The sequence below is a fragment of the Lithobates pipiens genome, unplaced genomic scaffold (genome assembly GCF_037356315.1).
Source record: "Lithobates pipiens isolate NorthernLeopardFrog02 unplaced genomic scaffold, aLitPip1_a1.2 Scaffold_13, whole genome shotgun sequence".
In the NCBI taxonomy this organism is placed as follows: Eukaryota; Metazoa; Chordata; class Amphibia; order Anura; family Ranidae; genus Lithobates; species Lithobates pipiens.
Window position 1 is genome coordinate 92,615,193 of NW_027507718.1, and position 27,093 is coordinate 92,642,285.

Here is a 27,093-nt window from a genome sequence, read left to right on the forward strand (position 1 = left end):
CCCGCATATAGTACCCAAAGTCAACTAGATTTGCCAAATTTTTTTAGTAACGGCAGATATGTCATCTCTCTATACAATTATACAACATGAGGATGCCCTTTTGGCTCTCAATTGGGCATTCTCTCAGAGAGACGACCTGCCATTCATTCAAAAGAAGTTTTTGCGAATGGCTTTAGAATTCTACCTTTCGCACAACTACTTTTGGTATGATGGCAAATTTTACAATCAAAAGAAAGGGGTAGCGATGGGTTCGAAGTTCGCGCCGAGTCTGGCGAACTTATTTATGAGCCAATGGGAGGACATACGTATTTTTGCAGCCCAGAGACGAGAATTACTTTTCTACCAGAGGTATATAGACGATTTATTTTTCATTTGGCAGGGTACTGAAGAATCTTTGAAACTGTTTGCTGACAGTCTGAATAACAATAATAATAACATCAAATTAGACTTCAATTGGAGTAGGGAGTCAATCCATTTTTTGGATGTAACTATAATGAGGGAACGTTAGTGTGTTACTAATTTTTTTTGTAGGTTATCTGCATATACAACATCACCAGAGTTCTGCGCTGAATTCTGCGCTGAATGGGGATTGGCACTTCTGATAGTAAGGAGACCGACCCGGTTTATAAATGGTGCCCGGTGACTCAGCAGCATATTGATGACGAGTTTGTCAGAAGGACCCACCGTGGACGCTGAGACCTTGTACTATCTTATGTGCTCAGGGCTGCGGTGAGACAAACCTGACCGTACTGCGAGTGACATTAATGATAATGATTTTACAATTTTAAAATTGTGTACGTATGTTTTTATCTGTGCATGAGAAATTTATTAAATAAAAAAACGGTTTCACTATGGAATATGTTTTTTATCGTTTCCTACATGTGAATTTGTTTTGAGTGGAGTACTGTAAATCTGAAAAGGTATTGCTGTAAGGAGATCAAGGAACCTCTACTATTGATGTTGACAACCGTTTGGCTTTGGGTATAATGAGAAGCATCTCCATAAACAATCCGGTGAACCAATCATAATAATTGGTGATGATGTGCCTGTTAACCCTTTAAGTTCTGGTGAGTTTGTTACCATAAGGGGTGTCACCGATTGTGAAGTTTCTGTGCACTGGTGTTTCTGACTTGGAGATGGACTTTCTTCTCTTTTACATCATCTTGTGAACACTTTAGTGGAAAGCTCATACTCATGTTTTTGGGACTTTCAAGAAAACTTTTTTGGTGGATTCCTTGATAATCATGGACTGTCAACCTTTTATGTACATTTATTTTTGAAATTTATTGGATATTTAGCGCTGTCAATATAGTATATATTTTATGAAAGGTTAACGGATGACGTATACTATATGCCCATGTGATTTAAGTAAAAGGAGGTTCAAACATTTCTCCTTTAATCGTGCTGCCTCTCCTATGCCTGGGGCATTTGCCTTTAGGCAGTCTCGAAGATCTCAATCGTCAGGTTCAGGGGAAATTCCCCAAGGGCAGCACCAGGATCTTGGGGGCAGAACGCCCATAAGGCAGAATGCTAAAACTTTCTCATGAAGGAGCAACCCCACTTGTTTCTCAAAATCTGGCAGGAACAATGTCAAGAGCAGAGGTATTTCTGAAATGTTTTCTCTAGGATACGACTAGAGTTCCAAGAGCCTGGATGGCTCAGTGGGCTTTTGATCTGAGGGTCCGGGTTTTGGGTCCCTGTTTGGGTGCTGCCTGTGGGGTCCTTGGGCTGCTGATGCGGCAGTCTTTATGCTAGAGTTTCCGTCTCCTCTGAGAATGTTCCTAAGGATCCAGAGAAAAAAGAAGTCTCTCTTTCGGGCCTCTGGATCAGCTGTTATCCCAGTTGGTGATATCAGAGATTCCCTTAGTGGAATAGGGTTTTTTTTGGCTCAAACCTTTTAAGGTTCCAGAAATAAACAGAGGTAAGACCCATTCTAGATCTTGAAGATCTGAATCTTAAACATCCAACCTTTTCATAATTTGATCGGCTGTGTCCATCCTGCAAGGAGGAGAGTTGCATATCTCCATGTGCCAAAGTTTCCCGCTTACTAGTAATTTCTGCGGTTTGAAATATAAAATAATTTTTTCAGTTGTGGCCCTGCCATTCGGCTTAGCCACAGCACCACAAGTGTTCTGAAAGATTCTGGCACCTCCTTTAGCCAGGTTAAGGGCTCAGGGAATAGCGGTCCTAGCCTATTAGAAGATCTACTTTTAATAGATAATTCAGTCTCAGGTCTAAACCAGAGTCTGATCTTAGTCGTAAATATCTGAAATCTCTAGGCTGGATTCTCAATCTAGGAAGATTCTCCTTAAAACCATCAAGGAGATTACAGTACTCGGGGGCTGGTTATAGATACCATACAGAAGAAGGTATTCTTACCCCAGACAAGAATCAGTTCCATTGTAGGATTAATTCAACTTATAAAAACAAAGAGAAAATTCCTTAATTCAGCTGTGCAGAAGATTTTTAGGGGAAATGGTGGCCTCCTTCAAGGCCGTCCCTTACGTGCAGTTTTACTGAAAGACTGCTTCAAGACACCATCCTGTCGGTCTGGAATAAAGAAGATTCAGGCCTTGTTTGTTTCCAATACGCTGGGCTCCCGACTTAGGTCAGAGCCTAAATTGGTGGTAGTTATCCAGCAAAAGGGAAAATCTTTATCCCGGAAGGTGTTAACAACAGATGCCAGCCTTGTAGGCGGGGAGCAGCCCTGGAAGAACATTCTGTCCAGGGGAGATGGTCCAGGTTAGAGGACCTTGCCTATCCCCCTTTTTGGAAGTTTCAGGCAGTACATCTGTCCCTAGAATCTTGGCGGTCAGAATACAGGACTGTACTGACAGGATTTAGTCTGACAAGGCCACGGCGGTGGCTTACATCGATCACCGGGGGGCATGAGAGGTGGTGCAGCCCAAAAAGAGGTGAATAATGTTCTAGCTTTAGCAGAACACAACATTCCTTGCCTATCAGCAATTCTAATTTTTCAGGTGTACTACATGAGACGCCAACATTTATTTCTGGGAGAATGATCTCTTCACTCCAACATCTTCCTTGCAATATGTCAGAAGATGGGGTATTCTGGACATGGACCTATTCGCGTCCAGATTCATTAATAAAGTCGACAACTTTATGTCGAGAACAAGGGGTTTGCTAGAAGGCAGACGCATTTGTTTTCCCATGGGATCAGTTTTCACTGAACTACGCATTTACTCCATTTCTGCTACTTCTGTGCCTTCTCCACAGGATTAAGCAGGAACAAAAGGTGGTGATTCTGGTGGCTCCAGTATTACATCCTACCTTACGGATGAAAAATTTAACAGGTCTGACTCTTGAATCCCACTCTATAAAAGATTGTGGGTGATCTCCTTTGGTAGTGTCTACTTTGATTAATGCCAGGGAGCCACCTTCCAGAATCACTTACTATAGAGTATGGAAGGCATATGTTTCTTGGTGTAGATCCAAGGGATGGCACCCCAGGAAGTTTGTCCCTGCATATGGGATCTGAAATGGAGCTGGTCTTGACTTCTATCAAAAGCCAGATCCAGGCCTTGTCTGTATCTTTTCCTTTGGTCTCTTGCTTCCCACTCTTGGTGTGTAGCTTATTCAGGGGGTAACATTTTACATCAGGGGGTTTATTCCCCCTATCAAGGCACATCAGGGGGATAACATCAGGGGGTTTATCCCCCCTATCAAGGCACTTCTAAATCCTTGGAATTTAAGATTGGTCTTGTTGGCTTTGTTGAATCAGCCGTTCAAACCATACGAGAAATTCCCTTGGTTCTTTGATAAGAAAGATAATCTTTTCTGCTAGAAGAGTATCGGAACTAATGGCTCTGTCTTGTAAGAGCCATATTTCATCATGAATAAGGATGAGGTGGTCTTATGTCCCCATCCTGAATTCTTACCAAGAGTGGTAACAGGTTTTCATTTAAACCAAGATATTATTCTTCCTTCCTTTTCCCCAGAGCCTTAATCTGGGGAAGAGAAAGCACTACATTCTCTTGATGTAGTAAGAGCGATCAGAGTCTATTTAAGGGCGACCACTCAGGTTCACAAAACGGAGGTTTTGTTTCTACTGCCAGATGGTCCAAGATGTGGACAAGCAGTGTCAAGATCCACTGTTTTCCAAATGGATTTGTCAAGTGATTATTCAAGCTTCAGCTTAAAGAAGTAAATTCTTCGGGGGCGTGGCTACCGCACTTGTGGATGGACGTGTGAATCAATAGCTCCGCACCACCGAGAGCCTACATCGCATACCGGGACGGTTAGATAAGCTCAGACTGGCATCGCCGGGCGTCGGAACCCCCACTCTTCACAGCGAGATGACCCGCAAACATAAGGGTTTGCCGCAACTTAAAAAATTGCCTCAGTTCTTCCCGAGGAATCCCCGAGGCCTAATCCAAGATAGCGCGGGCGAATCCTCCCCTTCGGCTTCCAGCGGCTCCGGATCGGCGGCGTCCAGCCCAGGAGTGAACAAACGATCGTTGAATAGATCGCTGGAGGCGTCTACCCCTCTGTCCCTCAGCCCAGCGAAATCCAAGCCGCGGATGGCGGATCCTCTCAGCGTGGAACAGGTTAGTGGAGACGGTGAACAATTAGAGGACACTAGGGAAATTACAGACACCATAGACTCATTTCCCACATCCAACCAACCTGTGTCCGATACCACGCTTAAAGACATGCTGGTCTCACTGCGTAGCACCATCCACGCGGATATTATGGACTGCATGAGGGGGTTCAAGGCAGACATCACTGCAGTGGGGGCCCGCATCGACCATGTCGAACACAAAATGGGGGAATTCGCGACCACCATAAACTCGGTGGTGGACGCACATAACAGCCAATCGGATGAAGTGGAATGGCTTAAAACGAAAGTCGCAGACCTAGAGGACAGATCTAGATGAAATAATCTCAAGCTGAGAGGTGTCCCTGAACTGATCCTACCAGGCCAATTACTGCAGTACGCCCAAGAATTGTTGGGAGCCTACCTCCCAGACCTATCGGTCTCCGACTTGGCCATAGACAGAATCCATTGCCTGCCAAAGCCACCACATATCCCGGACAACGTCCCCAGAGATGTTCTCATGAGGGTCAATTTTTTTCAAGTAAAGGAGAAGTTTGCTTCAGCTTTTCGGACCACTAAACAACCGCCGGAACGGTACGCCAGTCTGCAGGTATTCGCTTACTTGTCGCAACACACAATGCAGAAAAGGAAAGCACTACTGCCCATTACCAAATCCCTCCGCAATCATGCTATTTTATACAGATGGGGATATCCATGTAAACTTTCCATATCTAGAGAGGGCCAAACGACAGTCATTGACAACCTTGAGGATGGTTTGGACTTACTTAGGCTTTGGGATATCCTCCCTGCCCAAACAGAAGTCACTTCAACCCCTCTGACCAAGCCGCCAATGCATGATACTTGGCAAGTAGTGTCGCGCAAGAAAAAAGCTGCAAATCGCAATGTTTAAGTTCTGGTATTCGTTTTCATTTAAGTTTCCACTTTGTTACACGTTTTATTATGCTCTCGGTGTTGGCTCGCTGAACTTTGTGAGCTCTTTGTCCCCCTGCTAGTTTCATGTTAGGCAGGATACCTGCCCACAGATTCTCAAGTGAATCGTCCTTTTTATACATGTGGCCCAAGCCACAGCTTCGGCACTGTTTTTCTCCTTGTTACTCTTCCTTTTTTTGCATTTTTTTCTGCTCTCTCTTTTTCTGGACTTACCCCCGTCTTTCATGTCCTCCCTTCCCTCACACTTCCTGTATCCCTGGAAGCCACCACATTTCTACCCGAGATTGAATCTGTGATCTCAAGGCCTTGCTGCCCAGGAAAATGCTACAAGTTGAGCTTGCACGCCCGTGCTCAATTGGAGACGCTCCCAGGACAGCGGGGGTGCGCTGGCCTACATTTACCTCATCTTATACTGACTCACGATGCTGAACTTTGTTTCATTCAATGTACACGGTTTGAATCATCCGGCAAAGAGGGCTTCTGCATGGAATGAGGCTCTGAAGCTCCGTGCAGATGTGCTTTGCCTTCAAGAATCACACTTCCTTGCTTCTGATCCACCACCATTTCGTAACAAGCATTTCCCACATCTCTTCTGTGCCTCTGCTGCCCATAAACGTAAAGGTGTCCTGATCGCTATTAGAGACACGGTTGCCTTTTCCCACATCCATACTGTATCGGACCCAGAGGGCAGGTACCTTATTGTGGTAGGTTCGCTCAACTCAAAAATCTATACTATTGTTTGCCTGTAAGCCCCAAATTCCCATCAGATAAGGTTTTTTCAACGTCTACTCAAGAGAGTCAAGGACATTCGTAAAGGAGCTTTGATATTGTGTGGGGACTATAACATCACCGCTGACTACACTATGGATACTACTACTAGATCTCGTAGACCCCTTCCCTCATTACAACGTTTACTTCATGAGGAGGGACTGTACGACATCTGGAGATGCCAGCACTCTAATGAGAGAGACTATTCGTTTCACTCTTCCAGGCACAATACTTATTCAAGTATCAATATGATAATTGTGGATAAATTCTTGCTCCAGGCGGTGTCTTCCTCCGTTATCCACAGCATTTCTTAGTCTGATCATGCCCCGGTCTCTGCTGTGGTGGCGGAGGGGGACAACCGCCCTGTGTCGGGTGTTTGGAGAGCGAATACTGAGGTGTTTGGGTCCCCAACCCTTATGGGAGAAATTACTAACAGCCTTAAGGAGTTTTTCCGATTTAACACTAATTCGGTAGGTGATCCTATGGTTCTCTGGTGTGCGCACAAAGCCTTTGTGAGGAGTTTGTTGCTACAGGCTAGCATTAGACTTAGAAAAGCAAGATCTCTAAAACTGGATGGTCTCCAGAGGCCGCGTACACACGGGCGGACTGTTCGCCCAACTTTGTCCGCTGAACAGTGTTTCAGCGGACAGTCCGCTCGTGTGTGGGCTTCAGCGGACAGTTTCAGCAGACAGTCTGATGAACAAAGTTTTTCGGAATTTCCATAAGACTGTCCGCTGAAACTTGGTTTGAGCGGACAGTCCGCTCGTGTGTAGGCTTGTTCGATAAACTAAGTCTCGCGCATGCTCAGAAAGGATTTACACGCCGAAGGTTGCATTGCAGTGTATTGGACTTCGAATCTCTCGTCCCGTCGTACGTGCCGTTCACGTCATCACGCAAGTTTTCAGCGGACTGTTCGTTCGTCGTGTGTGGTCAAGTCCGTTCATGCTAATTTTGAACGGACTGTTTGTCAAACTGTTTGACGAACCTAGTTGGGCGGACAGTCCGCCCGTGTGTACGCGGCCTAAGAGATATTAAACTATTAGATACACAAAATAAAATAACTCCATGCCCTATAAGGGCGCGCAAAATAGACGCACTCCGGTCCAAACTGAGACTCTTATTGCTAGAAAACCACACCAAAACCCTAGCTTATTTTAAATTGATGCACTACTCGGCGGGTAATAGGGCAGGTAGACATCTAGCACGCCGCTTGAAAGAACATAGAGCTCGAACTACCATCCCCTATTTACTTAACCCCACAGATAAAAGTAAGATATACAACCCTAAAAATATAGCGGACTCTTTCGCCCAATACTATTCCTCCCTTTACAATATCACCTTAGACCCCAAGACCTCTCAGCCCACTGTAGATGATATTCAAAAATTTCTAGATGGAGTTTCACTTCCAAGGCTCTCTGAAGATCAACTTCTGAGTCTCAATGCCCCAATATCACAGACATAGATCCAGAGAGTCATTGGATCCCTGCCGTTGGGCAAGTCCCCAGGTCCTGATGGCCTCCCAGGTGAATGTTACCGTAAATTTGCTGAAATTTTATCCCCTACCTTACAGGATGTTTTTGCCCAGGCGACTGCTTCCTCCCTATTCCCCCCTGAGATGCTTAGCGCCTATATTGTCACTATCCCTAAGCCGGGCAAGTCCTCAGATACACCGCCTAACTTTCGCCCAATCTCACTTTTAAATACTGATGTGAAAATGTATGCAAAAATTCTAGCCCAAAGACTACTCCCTATACTCCCCACACTTATTAACCCAGACCAGTCGGGGTTTACCCTGGGCCGACAGGCATCTGATGCCACTAGAAGGGTGATAGATATCGTGTGTTATGCAAGGGTCTGTCGGACGCCTTCTCTGCTCCTCTCCTTGGACGCGGAGAAGGCGTTCGACAGAATACACTGGGGCTATATGCGGTCCACTCTCGCTAGCTTTGGATTCGGGGGTCCTATCCTGTCTGCTATACTGTCCCTATACTCAACTCCTTCAGCAAGGGTATATACATCTAATATTCTCTCCGAGTCCTTTGATATAACTAACGGTACAAGACAAGGGTGCCTCCTGTCTCCCTCTATCTTTAATTTGCTAATAGAACCCTTGGCTGAGAGGATCAGGGCCCACCCGGACATTCAGGGATTTTCTTTCCAAGATAAACAACATAAAATAAACCTCTTCGCAGACGATATCATCTTATTTCTCACTTCCCCAGTAACATCTTTACGACATACCCAATCTCTATTAGATCAATTTAGTAAAATCTCCTATTATAAAGTTAATGCTTCTAAATCTCTTATACTCCCTCTAGTTATCCCACAGGAGCTCCATTCTAAATTGCAAACACTCTACCCATACTCGTGGAAATCAGATAGCATAACTTACTTAGGACTTCAGATAACGTCAGACCCTAACAAACTAGCAGATATAAACTATTCCATGCTACTCCAAAAATTAACCTCAGAGACTAAGCGTATCGCTAAAACCGAATTGACTTGGTCGGGACGCCTAGCCTCTTTTAAAATGCTCCTGCTCCCGCAGATTCTTTATGTATTTCGCACCCTCCCCATACCACTTAAAGCCACTCATCTTAAGTCGCTCAACACCCTTCTGCAGAGTTACATATGGCGTGCACAAAAACCAAGGTGCTCAAAAACTCTCCTAATTAAAAATAGGTAGGTAAAAAAGGAGGTATGGGCCACATTGAGTTACAGGATTACTTTAGGGCGAGCCTGCTCACTCAACTTAAGACTTGGTTGGATGTGCAGTCATCTTCCCCTTGGCGTGACATCGAACAATACATGTCTACGATAAAAGACCTCCCTGCTCTCTTGTGGCTTGACCGCTGGAGTCCCTTCCCTTTAAGACAACTACCTCTTACACTACAAGCTTCTCTTTGGGCATGGAGGGGCCTCCCGCGGGCTGGCACACTGGAGTTGGGGATGATAGCGGTCCCCCTAGGGATTGAGCTGCTCACTAGGGCGATTCCTAACCTCAATCTCCAAAGCTGGCAACTCAAGGGCATCACCCTAATATCTGACATATTTGCTGGGGGACAGATTAAAGATTTCAAGGTACTTCAAGCTGAATACGGTCTTGGGCAGAGTGAGATCTATAGATTTGGTCAAATATCCCATTTCCTGCGTTCACTACCAGTGCACCTTATATACCTGAACCAAGATGTTTGGAAATTCTATATGAGTAAGAACGCAAAGGTAAGGGGTGTCTCTCTCTTCTATGGCCTCCTCCAGCACAAGAACGTGTTTATTAGATCCTCCCCATATTTGAAGTGGGAAGGAGACTTGGGGAAATCTTAAGCCGCGTACACACGGGGCGGACTGTCTGGCCAACTTAGACCGTCAGACAATCCGACGGACAGTCCGTCATACTTTCGAATGAACGGACTTGCCCACACACACCACTTTTTGAGCGGACTAATACGGCGTACTAAGTCCGCCATACTATCCGCCGTACTTTTGAAATGAACGGACTCGCCCACACACGCGGAGGAAAGTCCGCTCATTTCGAGCGCGTCTCCAGGTAGGCGGGGCCCGCGAAGGAGACGTCGCTGACGCCGCCTGGAATGGACTTAAAGGGGAACCCCAACGCCGAAAAAAATCGGCGTGGGGGTCCCCCCAAGTCCACAACAGACCCTTGTCCGAGCACGCTACCCGGTCGGCCAGGAAAGGGGGGCGAGCGAGCGCCCCCCCCCCTCCTGAGCCGTACCAGGCCGCGTGCCCTCAACATGGGGGGGTGCCTTGGGGAAGAGGGGGCCGCGCGCCCCCCCACCCCAAAGCACCTCGTCCCCATGTTGATGAGGACAAGGGCCTCTTCCCGACAACCCTGGCCGTTGGTTGTCGGGGTCTGCGGGCGGGGGGCTTATCGGAATCCGGGGGCCCCCTTATTAAATACCGGCCCCCCACCCTATGTGAATGAGTATGGGGTACAATGTACCCCTACCCATTCACCTATAAAATAAAAGTACAAAAAAAACACAACACACGAGATAAAATACTTTATTGCACAGCTCCGGGTCTTCCGTCTTCGGGGGTCTTCTCGCCGGACTCCTCCGCTATCTACTTGTAGCTCTTTTGCTAGCGGAGGAGTCCGGCTTTCTTCCTCGCCGCCGGCCTCTTCTCCCGACTTCGGGGGTCTTGTCCCCCTCTTCGGTTCTTTTGCCGGGCCACCGCGCCTTCTTATAGCTCTTTTACAGGCGGTGGCCCGGTCTTCTGTCGCCGCCGTCGCTGCCGTCGCCGCCGCCTTCCATTCTTCTTCTTCTTCTTCTTCTTCTTCTCCAGGAGATGTTGCCTCGACGATCTCTACGGCCGGAATGCCAGGGACGCACTGCGTGGCCACTTATATAGGGACAAGGGGCGGTGTCACATGGCTTTATGTCACATGGGTTGGTGTCACATGGTGACCCCGCCCCCTTACGATGTCATAGTCCCCATGTGACATCAACCCATGTGACCAACCCATGTGACATAAAGCCATGTGACACCGCCCCTTGTCCCTATATAAGTGGCCGCGCAGTGCGTCCCTGGCATTCCGGCCGGAGAGATCGTCGAGGCAACATCTCCTGGAGAAGAAGAAGAAGAAGAAGAAGAACGGAAGGCGGCGGCGACGGCGACAGAAGACCGGGCCACCGCCTGTAAAAGAGCTATAAGAAGGCGCGGTGGCACGGCAGAAGAACCGAAGAGGGGGACAAGACCCCCGAAGTTGGGAGAAGAGGCCGGCGGTGAGGAAGAAAGCCGGACTCCTCCGCTAGCAAAAGAGCTACAAGAAGATAGCGGAGGAGTCCGGCGAGAAGACCCCCGAAGACGGAAGACCCCCGGAGCTGTGCAATAAAGTATTTTATCTCGTGTGTTGTGTTTTTTTTTGTACTTTTATTTTACAGGTGAATGGGTAGGGGTACATTGTACCCCATACTCATTCACATAGGGTGGGGGGCCGGTATCTGGGGGCCCCCTTATTAAAGGGGGCTCCTGGATTCCGATAAGCCCCCCGCCTGCAGACCCCGACAACCAACGGCCAGGGTTGTCGGGAAGAGGCCCTTGTCCTCATCAACATGGGGACAAGGTGCTTTGGGGTGGGGGGGCCGCACGGCCCCCCCTTCCCCAAGGCACCCCCCCATGTTGAGGGCACGCGGCCTGGTACGGCTCAGGAGGGGGGCGCTCGCTCGCCCCCCTTTCCTGGCCGGCCGGGTAGCGTGCTCGGCAAGGGTCTGTTGTGGACTTGGGGGGGACCCCACGACGATTTTTTTCGGCGTTGGGGTTCCCCTTTAAGTCCATACCAGGCGGCGGGGGCAGCGATGTCTCCTTCGCGGGCCCCGCCTAACTGGATACCCGCTCGAAATGAGCGGACTTTTCTCCGGGCGGGAAAAGTCCGCTCATTTCAAAAGTACGGCGGACTGGCACACACACGGGCGGATTGTCCGCCGAAATGCGAGTCCGACGGACAGTATTACGGAAATTCCGAAATACTTAGTCCGCCAGACTGCACGCTGAAAAAGTCCGCTAAAGCCCACACACGAGCGGACTGTCCGCTGAAATGTGTTTCGGCGGACTAAGTAGGCCAGACAGTCCGCCCGTGTGTACGCGGCTTTACACATCAAAACAATGGCAATTAGCTGTTAACTCAATTTACAAAGCCTCCAAATGCGTAAATCATTGGGAGCTACACCAAAAAATAACCCTAAGATGGTACCTTACGCCATACCGGCTGTCTAAATTTTCCGATGGGCACTCTAATCTGTGCTGGAGGGGCTGTGGAGGTGTAGGTACCCTTAAACACATATTTTGGTCCTGTAGACACTTGACCAGTTTCTGGAATAGTATATTCAGACTGATCTCCTCCATAACGGGTATCATATCATCCTCTGAGCCTGGGTTGGGCCTACTTAACCTGGGAATAGAGCTCTTCCCTCCCCAATATCGTACGATTGTTACGCACATTCTACTAGCTGTTAGATCACTAATTACTAAAAAATGGAAGTCTGCTGAAGTACCGAATCTCTCAGAAGTAATTGTAATTGTTAAAACCAACTGTGTATTTGAAACCCAATTGCTTCAAAGGTTAAATAATGGTATGGCACGAGCTAATGTGTGGAAAGCGTGGAAAGCTCAATTCCACCAATAAGCCTCAATAGCTACAGCAGATTTGGTAATCCAGGTCCATCTCACTCTCTGGAACCCTCTTACCCTTATCCTCCCTTCCCTCCTTTCTTCTTTTCTATCTCTGTTTCCCCTATCTGTGGATTAGTTGCTTCCCTTTATTTCTTTCACTCCAGGTAATTTATAGCATGAACCAGCTCGATAGTTACTACCTGACCCACTTTCCCTTTCCCTTTCTCCTTATTCCTCTTTCTTCTTGGTATCCCTCTAACTCAAGTGATGGTACGTTGTTGAAAACTGTCTTGATGTTATAGCATTTAATACAACGTCTTGGAAAGAGTATTGATGTCGAACCTGAACTAGAGTGGATGCATAAATGGTGTACCTTCTTTTTCTATTATTGTATGGTCTAACTTGATAACCACACCTTGTATTACTGTATATGATTTCTCTTGCCTTCTTTCTATAATGGAAAATGTATGTTCATGCTTTTGAAAATCCCAATAAAAATATTTGGAAAAAAAAAAGAAATAAATTCTTCCTTCTCATATTAAGAGCACACTCATTCAGGGCGATTAGTGCCTCTTGGGTGGTGGATCATCGGGCCTCTAGGGCTCGGATCTGTAAGGCCGCAACTTGGTCTTCAGTTCATACGTTTATCTGATTTTATCAACTTGATATGAAAGGTCATGAGGATATTGCCTTTGGGCACAGTATACTGCAGGCTGCCGTATGAGTCCTCTGGCCTCCTGTTTTTTGTTCTGTCTCCCCCCTTCAGTTGCCATTGCTATGGGACATCCCATATAGTTATTACTATGGCTTTGTGTCCCCTGATGTAAGAAAATAAAATAGGATTTTTTAAAACAGCTTACCTGTAAAATCCTTTTCTTTGATGTACATCAGGGGATACAGAAGTCCCTCCCTTCTTCTTATACACTTATATTGCTTGGCTACAAAACTGAGGACTCCCAGCAATGGGAGGGGTTATATGGGGGAATACACGCCTTAATGGACGTGCTAGTGTCCAGCACCTGATGGTCCGATATAACCCATATAGTTATTACTATGGCTTTGTGTCCCCTGATGTACATCAAAGAAAAAGATTTTATAGGTAAGCTGTTTTAAAAATCCTATTTTTTGCTATTTATGTAGCCTACAAAACACCTCCTCCTATGTTAGGGAGAACAGAAATCTTCTTCTCCATTGGTAGGGTATGGTAAGTGAGCACTGTCACCCTAGAACAATAAGCCATGGTTCCCACCAGTGCAGCTTTGAAATTGAACTACTTTAATGCAATTTCAAAGCCGCAGATTGTAAGTTTCTTTAACAGAAGTCTATGCAAGTCGTAATGCATTGGCAAACATGAGTTACAACAATTTGAGTGGCTCTATTGCCGGAAATGGGGTGCAACTTGTAATGTGATTTAGAACTGTCAAATTGCATGACAAATTGCACCAGTGTGAACGAGGGCTAAATATGCTTTGATTAGGATTGCTACTGTAGGTGGAAATAAAGGAACAAGGCCCTCAAAAATAAATGCAGCCACCACATTTAAGAATGAGTATGCTGCAATATATGACATGTTTGTTTGGTTTAGATATGTTTCACAATACATACAGCCTCATTTCATTTGACTTCATGTATGTGTTTATATTTTTGAAAAAGGCAGGTTGGAATAACCTAGAAAATACATGAGCAGGATTCAAAAGCTCCCGCTGCTGCCTAGATATAAAAATACATTTTTTTTTTAATATGTGCATTATTTCACATTTACCCGACTTGTGACACTGTCATTTATAAAATTGCTATACATTCCATTTAACAGACATATTGTGAATATAAAACATTAAAGCTCTCCAATTTTTTTAGATTTAAAGCATGCATTGAGGTATTTTGCTGGGACAGTTACAGGATTCATTTATTTTTAATTAATGGACTCTATATCCACACTGATGCTATAAAAGGCAAGCCAAATAAGAATGCATCTGTGAACTGCCAAATTAAACAATTCAATACAATAAAACTTTGAGTATAAATGATCTAGAACCAGTGGTACAAAGAAGACTTTTTGTGGGCTGTGAAACCAGCCTTGCAGTGCAATTTATGCACTAGTCAGTTTTTTAGCCTTTGAATCCTGGCCGGAGCTTTAACTGTTTCATAAAAGCAAGGAACAGATACTTTGATAGATAGACTCCTCTGTGCTTAGCATTCTTTCTTTTGATGTACTGTAGTGGCTTCTAACCATTTAACGACAACAAAACCATCTTATGATCTAAAGACAGTTGACTCATGGGCAGACAATTCCAACTGTGCTTTGGAATTTATGATGAGTCACTGTTAGTTCATATACAATGACAAAATAAAGGACAACATTTTACAAAAAGTTGACATGTATCTGTTTCTATTTTTTTCTCTTTTCTTTATACAGAATCCTCTCCACCTGCAGCTTAGTGTTGAAAATTCTCTAACTTCAAATGCTGATGTGACTTTCTCTATTCTGACCATGAACAACTGGTATAATTATAGCATACTGCTGTGCCAAGAAGACTGGAATATAACAGATTTCCTTACCTTAACGCAAAATAATTCCAGATTTCACCTTGGATCAATCATAAATATCACAGTAAATTTAACCATGACAAATTACATGTTAAGCTACCTACAGTTGAATTTGGAGAGTGTTAAGGACACTACATCTACAATTGTCATGTTTGGGTGTGATATGGAAGATACAAGACGAATTTTTGAAGCTGCGGCTCATTATGGAATAGGCTTACCAGAGTTTTATTGGATTTTTGGAGACTCTCAAAATGTTGATGAATTAAGGACTGAAGGATTGCCCTTGGGACTGATTGCTCATGGAACAACCACAGCTTCTTTTTTTGAGCACTACGTGCAAGATGCAATGGAGTTAATAGCTAGAGCTGTTGCCACAGCTACAATGGATCAGCCAGAATTGGCACTTGTTCCCAGTACAATGAATTGCATGGGAAGAGATTCTCAAAATCTCACTTCTGGAGAATATTTATCCAGGTTTGTTGTAACTGTTAATACTTGGTGTTAGACACTATAGAGTAGGCATATTTATATAGTGTACTGGTATGGTAAACATCTTCTGAGGATTTTACAAAGTAAATATTATATTTTAATCAAATATTTCCACAAACAAAACTTAGAATTACATTCAACTTCAATATAATATGTTTGGTTGACAATTAGTTTCACGTTTTAGGTGTATGGCCTGTATAAACATATTGTATAATCTGTACTCTACAGTAAACATACAGTAAACATACACAGCTATCCAACTCGTGGCTCTGACCTACATGACAATTTAAGGCTCCTAAAGGAAGGGGAACTTTTTTATTAAATTAATTGTACATTTTGTCAATTAATTATTTTATTCAAATGATTGTACAAAGTGAAGAAAGGGAAGCTGTATACAATTACAGCCACCATAGTGCTAGGCACTGCTACTACTACATGTGTTTTAGAGTGTATGTACAGTGAAAACATTTTTGGTTTGGATACAATAAGATTGCATTAGAATCCTTATTGAGTTTTGCTGCTATCTGGGACCCCATTAAAGGGATTTCTTTTCACTTCCTGATCTGCTGACAATGTTGTCACTGGACAAAATGTAAAGATACATTTCTGAAGGCAACACTGATTTTTTTTGTTTATTAGGGAAAGGCTAGAACCCCTGGCTGCTTTTTATTGCTATCTGGTGGGAGTGAGAGAACGTTTCTTTAAAGTGGAACTTCACTCTTATTGTGAAGTTCTCTCCTCTCCACTCCTCCTCACCTCATCCCCACATAAAGCTCACTTTTTTATCTTTTTGTTTGTTTACTACTTTAAAAAAAAAGGTTCTGTCCTGCCCTCTAACTCCCCTAGGCGAATTATGGGCGGTATGCCTGCTAGGCATTGTGCTTCATAGAGAAAGAAGGAGGGGGCCAAAGCTCGTCGGCTTAACCCCGGAAGTGCTGGTGGATATCAGGATGACATCACATGGCAAGATAGTGGCACGGGTGAGTATCTGAAACATTCAGTACCCACCACAAGTTATGCAGAGGTTTAAAAAAAATGGGAAGGGGGTAGCCTTAAGAACCACTTTACTAGAGTTCTGGATAGTTGTAAAACCCAACAGTAGTTCTAATCCTTTCCAACCTTATTCAAAGCAAAAAAAATGTTTTTGTCTTACTATTTAATGTCATTAATACTAAACTAATAAACATTATAAATGCTGCCGTGCTGTAATTATTACAATTTGTATCCTTTTTTAAAATAAAATACTAGTGGTAATATGTCGGCATTAGGGAGAATCAAGAGTTGCATGTGATGTAACTGAGAATTTAGGAACCTCTAACTTTATTGAGATTTATTGTGATTTTTACTAACATGTTCAGCTGGCAGGGTGGTAAACCAATTTAAAATAGAAAAGTACTATAGCATCCATATATTTTAAGACAAATTGAAGGAACACTGTGTGGGGGGATTTATTAAAAATTGAGAACTTAGAATCTGGTGCAGCTGTTCATGGTAGCCAATCAGCTTCTAACTTCAGCTTGTTTAATTAAGGTTTGACAATAAGGCTAGGTTCACACCGTAGCGATGCGGGAACACCGCGAATCCGCGGCATTTTCCCGCATCGCATGCCTCCCGCCGGCAGTTCACATTGCCCTATGCGGACTGCTGGGAGTGTCAATGAAATCTTAATGACACCCCCAGATCAGTCCGCATATCGCAGTGCGATCTGCAAACTCGGAACAGAAATCGGATCGCATGGTGTGAACACCCATGCGATCCGATTCTGCTGCGGACCAAAAAAAGGGTCCTGTGCGAGTTTGCGACGGGTGCGATGCGAATTCAGCCATACTATCTGTATGGCTGAACTCGAATCGCTACAGAGATCGGATGTGATTTGCACTGCAGTGCGGTGCGAATCACATCCGGGTCTCCCACCCGCAGCGGTGTGAACCCAGCCTAAAACCTAGAAGGTGATTGGTTTTTGTGCACAGCTGCACCAGATTTTGCATGCTTGCCGTTTTAGTAAATTTCCCCCTGTGTATCTGTTTGAATTATCATATTCCCATTATAGCAGAATTTTTTTTAGCTGATGACAAATTTGGCCTTAAACAGAGTACAGAGCTAAGGGTAATACAATAAAAAAACATATTTTGCTTGTTATTAAAGTGCATGAATTAACCAAATTATTATAATTTTAATGATCTATGTTTATTTAACAGGTTTTTGGTAACTACAACATTTAGTGGACTTAGTGGTCATATCAAGGTTAAGGATTCTTCTGTTATCAACTCAGAAAATCATTACTTCATATGGAACTTACAGCATGACCCCATAGGTAATCCAATGTGGACACGACTAGGAAGCTGGCAGAATGAAAAAATAATCATGGATTATGGGTTGTGGCCAGACCAAGCACAAAGACACAGAAGTCATTTCCAACAACCACCTCGACTGCACCTAAGAGTTGTAACCTTGATTGAGCCACCCTTTGTGTTCACGAGAAATGTAGATGATGATGGTCAATGTCCTGCTGGACAACTTTGCTTAGATCCCATGACAAATGATTCTACGGTACTAGACAGTCTATTTGAAAGTCTACAAGGTGGGAATGATACTGTGCCTATTGAATACAAAAAGTGTTGCTATGGTTATTGCATTGACCTCTTAGAAAAACTGTCAGAAGACATGAACTTTGACTTTGACTTGTATATTGTCGGTGATGGAAAATATGGAGCTTTTAAAAGTGGTCATTGGACTGGACTTGTTGGAGACCTTCTCAGTGGTGCTGCCCATATGGCTGTAACCTCCTTTAGCATTAATACTGCCAGAAGTCAAGTCATTGACTTTACAAGTCCATTCTTTTCAACAAGTCTGGGTATTTTAGTAAGGACTAAAGATACAGCAGCTCCAATTGGGGCCTTTATGTGGCCACTTCATTGGACAATGTGGCTTGGAATATTTGTATCACTACATGTTACTGCAATATTCTTAACGTTATATGAATGGAAAAGCCCTTTTGGCATGACACCGAATGGCAGAAACAGAAGCAAAGTATTTTCCTTTTCTTCAGCATTAAATGTGTGTTATGCCATACTGTTTGGCAGGACAGCTGCTATCAAAACTCCCAAGTGCTGGACTGGAAGGTTTTTGATGAACCTCTGGGCTATATTTTGCTTATTCTGTTTGTCAACATATACTGCTAATTTGGCAGCTGTCATGGTAGGGGAAAAGATTTACGAGGAGCTATCTGGAATACATGATCCTAAGGTAGGTCATACTTAATCTACATTTTAATATTTATAGTTAGTTTGAATCTCTGTATCTTTTATAGTGTTTTGCTTGGCAACTATGATTGGATTCTCTGGTTTATCATGAAAAATAATATTTATTTTCTTATTGTTTTGTGTCTTGATTGCTGTAACCTTTCCAAAAATTGTTATTTCTCTCAGCAGACTAAGAAAATGTGAGGAGGTAATAGTAAAGGACATATATAACTAGTTTACAAAATTATAGGTTGATTAAGTAAAGGGCATCTAATTTTGTTCAATGGAAGATACGGTAATCTTCACCTCAAACATTTAACTTTGAGGAAAAATGAAAGCATTTCCCCTCACTTTATGTTTGAAATAAGCAAGTTTTTATGAGGTAGAGGAAAACATGCTTTACTAAATCACTCCTATATGAAACTATTTGCATGTATGTTATACCACATAACAGCTGTCTAATGTGTATTTTTAAACTGGGGTTTTCAATTATCCAAGTAACAACATCAGGAAATAAAGATGATCTTGGACATAATCCTACATTTTCAGTAGACGTAAACATGACAGTTTATAGTCTCCATCAAAAGCCTGTGTAACAGGTTAGTAATAAAATTTGGGAGAAAGAAAAATGCATTGTTATCCTATAACAGTAAGTTTTTGAACGAAGATTTTCATGGCAGATTTCCCAGGTATTATTTTTATAAAAACGTGCTATTTAAAAATATTGAAAGCTACTTTTAAAATTACATTAAGTTAAGAAAGCATCCAAAGAATCTTGAAAAAGCCTATGCTCTGCGTGACTATAGTCGCTTAGGCTTTACACATTTCCATGCCTCTAGCAGCCCTTAAAGTTTTCGATACATGACTTATCTATATTCACTTGGATCTAAAATGGTATATGCTTAATTCTCTATGCCATTGGCTCTCTTAAAGCATTCAAAGAGCTTGTGCTAGCATATAATCTTCCCTCTACAGAATGATATACATATTTGCAAATATCCCACTTCTTGTCCAAGCAGCCAAGTGAGGCACTATATATTCCTATATCAGCGTTACAGGTCTACAGCTTGCCTATTCCTCACTTGAGAGAAATATCACTATTCTATAACATATTTTAGAGAAAATCAACCTTTTGCAAATCTCCACATTTTGTTAAATGGGAGATAAATCTTAACAAGCCTAATCAATAGGCAAGTGCATTTCAGTCACTCTCCACAGCTACATGCTGTGTTACCTGTGGGAACTAATGCAAAAACGGGCACTAAGATGGTATCTGACCCTATACAGAATTGCTAGATTCTCTTCAGGCCACAGTCCTTTATGTTGGAGAGGTTTTGGACACACAGGTACTTTATTACATATACTATGGACCTGTAAAAGTGCTAATAGCTAGTGGCACAAAGTCTTTCAGTTGATCTCAGAGGTAACAGTATTCTTGACAGCACCCATAATAAAGAAAAGGGATGGTCATCACTCAGGATTACAACCAAAAAATAGTATTCCTTAATTGAAAAGACATGTCCAATACTGTAAAAACAGCCTACACGTTTTGGATATTATTCCTTAGTCATGGATACATAACATCCAGCGTAAGCTGTTTTTACAGCATTGTACAAGTCTTTTCAATAAAGGAATACTATTTTGTGGATGTCATCATGAGTGAAGACCATCCCTTTTCTTATTATGGTACATTGCAGGTGTTGGCAGCCTCAAGCTCTGAGCACTGGGTGGTGCTGTTACGAGGGAAGGTTGTAGCGCCTCAACACCTGTTTTCTCTTGACAGCACCCAATTTTTTTCTAGCTATCCTAAACTTTAAGATTAACAGTTTTGCAGTTTGCTCCTAATTTATTGGAAGTCCCAGATTTTTTCCAAACACACTTTACCTATAAAAGAATACTAGTCCCTCACAAAGATAAAACTGCTATGTTCGATAGTCTTTGGAAGCCGTGATCCAGGAAAAATGTCTCCAAGCAAGTCTGAGGGGAGGTCACTGATATAAGGGGGGAGTGAATGCAATAATGTAAGCGGGCACTGATATAAAAGTTTCCCCCTTATATCAGTAACCCCACCGCCTTACTTTAGTGTATTCTTTCTGTGGAAGGTGGTCTCTGGTCACCAGAGTCCTCCTTACATTCCCAGAGTCCCTGGTGTCCCCCTTGACGATTGACTACTTCTACCACTTTTAACTGGAATTTGCTAGGTGCCGCTGATATTGTGTTTCCATAGCGATACCATCACGCTGGTTCTCGGCGACAGGCTTCTCTAACCAGCGCAATCCCGTCATGCTGGTTCTCGCGCTGGCTGCAATAGGAAAATGTCACATTTTCCTATAGCAGCGAGCGCGAGAAATAAGCGACAATGTCGCCTCTCTAATAAGACCTGCATGCCTTCAGGGGCATACCAGGCCCTTAGGTCTGGTAGGGATTTTAAAGGGAACCCCCTACCCCGAAAAAACAGCGTGGGGGCCCCCTCAAAATCCATACCAGACCCCTATCCGAGCACAAAGCCCGGCCAGTCAAGTAAGGGTGTGGGGACAAGCGAGCGCCCCCCTCCTGACCCGTACCAGGCTGCGTTCCCTCAACATTACGCACACACGTCACTTCCGGTGCGCCTGGATCCGCTGGAACGCAGCCTGGAACGCACGCCGCGCGTTCAGGGGAATTGTCTCTACGACGGACCGGCGAGTTAAATATCTGGGCTGTAGTTAGTGGGAACAAGCCCGATAAACGTTCTGAAAATTTCTTTTAACATTAACGTTTTTTCGTTTTTGGTTTTCTAACATACGGAGCTCCATTCCTAACCCAAACTAAGCCTGGTATACGGCCCCCAGAGGAGACCATCATTTAACCCCACGGTAGTAAGGGGACTGTAGCACTGGGGGAATAGGGTTTTTTGGGAATAAGTGCAGATACTCTGCAGACTTATGCAAAGGACCGTAGGAGATTCTGTTTTTCATTTTTGATTTTTATTTCTATATTTTTTTCATAATTGGTGAACTTTTAGTACATATATAAAGTAAATTCTTTTTTTGCATTCCGGAATCAGTGCTTTATATTGCATCTGTTCTGTTTTACTTTTTATTATTTTTTATATTTTTTTATATTTTATATTGGCTCGTTTTTGCTGAAAAAAGGGTTGTTATATTACATCTTTTTGAGCCGTATAACACAAGTTATATACGGTGTATGCTGATGTATGGATTGTTAGATTGCATCTTGCATAAAAAAACCCCTTTTTTTCTGCACAGAGTGTTGTATAAAGTTTTTTGTAATAAAATATTTTTGTAATAAAATATTTTTGTGGAAATTAGCCTCCTAAAATTTCTACATAACTAAAAATACCTGCTTTTTAAAGAAGAATATCAGATTGTTCTCCCTTCTTTCCCAATTATAATCAAAAATACTACACCATGAGGGTATTCTCTTCTATTTGAGGAAATTATTATTGGATACAAGGACTTACCTGCATCTCTTTAAAAGACCTTGAGAAGGATCTATTGGAGATATAACTGGACGGTGGAATCTTCGGACAAACAGGATACAGATTACAGGCGTTTAACCCCCTAGGGGGTGAATGGATCTGGTGAGTGGGGATCCTTGAGGGGGAACGAGCACGAAAGTCACTAATAAAGCGCAGGCAATCTCACGAAAGTCACCTTTCCTGTATTCTGAAGAGGAGTAATTGCATTGATACGGTGATAGAAGACTCAATGTGGACTGATATTTATACTGCTTATTTTTGACATATATTGGGCGCACTTGACCCTTTTACACTCTCACATGCTTGTGGATTGGTGTATAGACCACTGGATATAATTGGACTTTTTCACATATTTTGTCTTTTTTGATTTTTTGTTTACTGCATAAAAAAATAATATTTTTTTTGGATTTTATTGCATGAGGAAACCTTGTGCTTCCTCCTTTTACACTTATTAATATAAGGAGATCTGGTGAATTTAATATGTAATAACTAGCACAAAGAATGTATATGATAGTTCTCTTCCACAATTAGGAAGAGGTTTGGCACTGGTAAACACTAAAACTGTTGGGGGTTCTTTTCTCCCCCTTTTTTTCTGGGTTTTTTTCTGTGTTTTTTTCTGTATTTTTTGGCTTTTTGTTTGAAGTTAGGTTTTTCCACGGCTGAGGCCTCTACCAATCACTTTTTATTTTAATTTATTCTATTTTATTTTTTTCTTGTATGTATATCTTTCTGATGAAACTATAGTAGCACTATTTCACTTAGGTGATATAAAGTGGGGTGCAATTAGTTTTTGCCTTGAGTTTTAGGTGTTGGATATATGGGGTGTTGTTGAGATAAAATACGGAACACGGGTTTAATGCACATAGTCCCTGGGGACACGTTAAGGTGATAGATAGACATAAAAGGTTTGAGTAAGCAAAGAGTGCTATTGGAACTAACTGGGTGGAGGTAGCGCCAATAACCTTTAATCAAGAATTATTCCATTTATGCAGGTTGTTTTGTGCAGCCTTTGCATATTAGGGTGGCAGCAACCTCATAAAATAAAGAAAGTTCATACTTAATCTTTTAATAAGACAAAAATTAGACAAAAGAACTGTAAACCAATAAAAAACTATATATAACACAAGGGCACAGGTATAAATCAATACCTATACATATTCCTGCTGATCAAGACCTATTCCATAGGCGCGGCTTTACGTGTATAACTATGGGGGGATGTGTGCTTTGGGGAAGTGGGGTGCCCTGTGGCCCCCCACCCCAAAGTACCTTGTCTCCATGTTGATGAGGACAAGGGCCTCTTCCCGACAACCCTGGCCGTTGGTTGTCGGGGTATGCGGGTGGAGGGCTTATTGGAATTCGGGAGCCCCCTTTAATAAGGGGCCCCCAGATCCTGGCCCCCCACCCTATGTGAATGAGTATGGGGTACATCATACCCCTACCCATTCACCCCCGGGGAAAAAGTGTTAATAAAAAAAACACACTAGACAGGTTTTTGAAGTAATTTATTAGGCAGCTCCGGGGGTCTTCTTCCGACTTCGGGAGTCTTCTCGCCGGGCTCCTCCGCTATCTTCTGCTCTTTTGCGGCTCTTTTGCTAGCAGAGGAGCCTGGCTTTCTCCTTCATCGTCGTCGCTGTCCTGGGGTCTTCTTCCGACTCCTTTGTGCTCTCCAGTTCTTCTTCGTGCTCTCTGGAGTCTTCTCCTGCTCTCCGGTGTCTTCTCCCGCTCTCCGGTTCTTCTCCTGGGCACCTCTGCTTTCTTCTTACAGCTCTTTTACTAGCGGAGGAGCCCTGTCTCATCCGTCCTTCTTTCCTCTTCTCTCTTCTTTCTTCTTCCGATGTTGACACGATGCTCTCTCCCACTGTAATGCAGCGTGAGCGCTGCATGATCAGTTATATAGGCATGGGGCGTGGTCACCAGGTGATGTCACATGATGGCCCGCCCCTTATGACGCCAGGTCCCGGGGCATGCCGGGACTTTTTTCCCCAGGTGAATGGGTAGGTGTACGATGTACCCCATACTCATTCACATAGGGTGGGGGGGTCGGGATCTGGGGGCCCTCTTATTAAAGGGGGCTCCCAGATTCCGATAAGCCCCCTGCCCAAAGACCCCGACAACCAGCGGCCAGCGTTGTTGGGAAGAGGCCCCTATCCTCATCAACATGGGACAAGGTGCTTTGGGTGGGGGAGCCGAGGGGTGCCCCCTCCCCAAAGCAACCACCCCCCATGTTGAGGGCATGCGGCCTGGTACAGCTCAGGAGAGGGGGTGCTCGCTCATCCCAACCCCTTTTCCTGACAGGCCAGGCTGCGTACTCGGATAGGGGTCTGGTATGGATTCTGGGGGGACCCCCACACCATTTTTTCAGCGTAGGGGGTTCCCCTTAAAATTATTACCAGACCTAAGGGCCTGGTATGCCTCTGGAGGGGGAACTCATGCCAGTTTTTTATTTAAAATGTGGCGTTGAGTTCTCCCTTAAGATTCATACCAAATACAGTGCCTGGTATTGGCGGGAATCCATTTTGGATCCCCGCACCAGTGTGAACCCGGCCTCAATGTCAGTGATGCTTGTTGCTCATCGGGAACGGGGCTCGCGGGGTGTCAATCTTGCCGATAAAAGCAGCTAGATTGACACAATATCGTGGGCACCTACTGTACACTTCATGAAACGTGCAACAAGAGGTAGGGTGAATAAGGTCTTTTTTGTAGCCAACTATTCTCAAGACAACTAGATGACAAACAGTGACAAAAACGAATTATAGTTATAACCCCTCTCATCACCACTCCCCTAGTGATGATGTCCCACATATGAAATCAGTGCACATGAAAGACATAAATAACAATAAAAGTAACTATGTAATTAAAACATAGATAATCTCCTATAAAAACAGTAAATGTAATGCACAGTACCCCACAACAACAACACAGGTAAGCAGCAGCAAGGACAAATTAAAAATAGCAACATTAATGCAATACTTGGTACCATAAAACTACAATACACACCCTCAACTGCAAAACTTTAATGCCGGCGATTCTGTGGAAAGCACAGAGAGCCATAGGGGCATCCCACCAAAAGATAACCTCAGAGAAAGCAAACGTGCATATCTAAAAATGATCAGCACAACCAGAGAAGAAAGCTATAGTATATTAGATATAGTCACGTAACACTTTTGGTTAGATTGCTTAGCTACCATAGGCTATTGATCACAATGCTTACGTTACTTACTGATCTACTTGTATGCCATCTACGTAATCTATGTAATGCAACCAATATTGTTCCTATGTTGCTACTGAATCTGCATTGTATACTTTTTTTCTTTCAAAATATTTTATTGTTTTGCAATAGAATACATTGTACAATTAACATTGTACGTCGTATGGCAACGTTTGCAGGTGCATTGGTTTATAATTAAAAAGTTGAACATGTTAACAAACTTTCAACATAAAAACGAATATCACAGCTAGCGTTGAGAAGTAGTGAACATAAATTCACAGTAAAAGTAGTCCCGTCCTCCCAGCGGCACCCCAAATGGGATCATTAGTGCCACAGGGTGGACGGGTCCACCAGGGATAAGAGAAAAAGAAAAAAAACATTCTAACTAGTGGATGAAGTAGATTGACAGCCTAAGCGTTACATGTCGTCTGGGGGTCAAAAAGTGTTGTTTGGTCAAGAGGGGGGAGTCAGTCTATGATTTGAGGTTGTCGATTGCTAGTCACAGCAGTAGTCCATTTGATCCAGGGTTGCCAGTGAATGGCTGTTTGGGAGGCTGGGCCATTGCTTGTTGCTATCACTGTTTCGTAGCTGCAGTGTAAGGCTACTAGATCTGTAACTTGGGATACCGTCAGCTTGGCGTCGGATTTCCAATGTCTAGTTATGTTGAGTCTTGCGGCAAGGAGTATGTGAGTTGTTATGTATCTGAAGGGGTGAGGAATGTCTTCAATGGTCAAGTTTAGGAGAGCTAGTGCGGGTGATGTGGGGGTTGAACATTTGGAGATGTTCGTGATGAGCTGGAATGTCTTGGTCCAATAAGTGTGGAGATCGGGACAGGTCCAGAGGATGTGGAAAATGTCACCGCTATGTGATTTGCACCTCCAACAAGTGGAGGGGTGTTGAGGATTAAAGGAGGATAATCTGGCGGGAGTGAGATACCAACGTAAAGTTATTTTTTGTGTTAGCTCCCAGAGGGCTGCACATTTAGTTTTTTTATGTATGGATTTAAGTGCATGTTGCCATTGTGTGTCGGAGAAGGTTTGTGCAAGGCCTGCTTCCCATCTACAGTGTGAATCTAATTTGGTAAAGTTGGTCTTATTATGGAGTAGGTTGTAAAAGTGTGATATACCTCTAGTCTTGGAGGTAGGGGTGGTGAGATAGTCCCAGGTTTTGGAGTCTACCGTGCATAGGGGAAGTGGTAGATTACTCATGCAATGATGAATTGGAAGATATGTGAATTGTTCGGAGGCAGGGAGACCATATTCAGCCTGAAGATCGGGGAATGATTTTAGATGAGATTCGTGAACTAGATCCTGTAAGGAATGGATCCCTTTGATGGACCACTTTGTAGCTGGTATGTCTGGCGTTAAAAATGAGGGTTCCAAATGGGATATTGAATTGGCGGGAAGTTGGGAATTGGGTACTCTGGGATGTCAGTTGCTTCCAGCCAAGGGCAGAGGCTTTCATGGTTGGGGAGATAGAGCCCGGAATTGGGGCATTAAGAGGTGTGCTTAATAGCCATTCTTTTAGGTTGGGTTTAAGGAGCATAGAGCTTTCTATTTGTGCCCACGGTGTGCACGGGGATGGACGGAACCAGCTAGGCAGTTGGGCTAAGATAGCGGCTATGTGGTAGTCTTCAAATAGTATGGAGCCCACACCCCCTGCTAGTTTATGCTTAATTAGCTTAAGATGGGCGCATCTAGGCCTCTTGCCATTCCAC

The 27,093-nt window shown here is 43.7% G+C and overlaps 1 protein-coding gene across 1 annotated transcript in view; it reads left to right on the top strand.

The window, feature by feature from the left end:
- GRIN3A (glutamate ionotropic receptor NMDA type subunit 3A) overlaps positions 1-27,093 on the top strand; it is a 599,512-nt gene that overhangs the window by 249,006 nt on the left and 323,413 nt on the right. The window contains exons 2-3 of the mRNA XM_077475268.1: positions 14,826-15,430; positions 17,644-18,691. Of these exons, the coding sequence (XP_077331394.1) occupies positions 14,826-15,430; positions 17,644-18,691 (1,653 nt within the window). The remainder of the gene's footprint in view (positions 1-14,825; positions 15,431-17,643; positions 18,692-27,093) is intronic.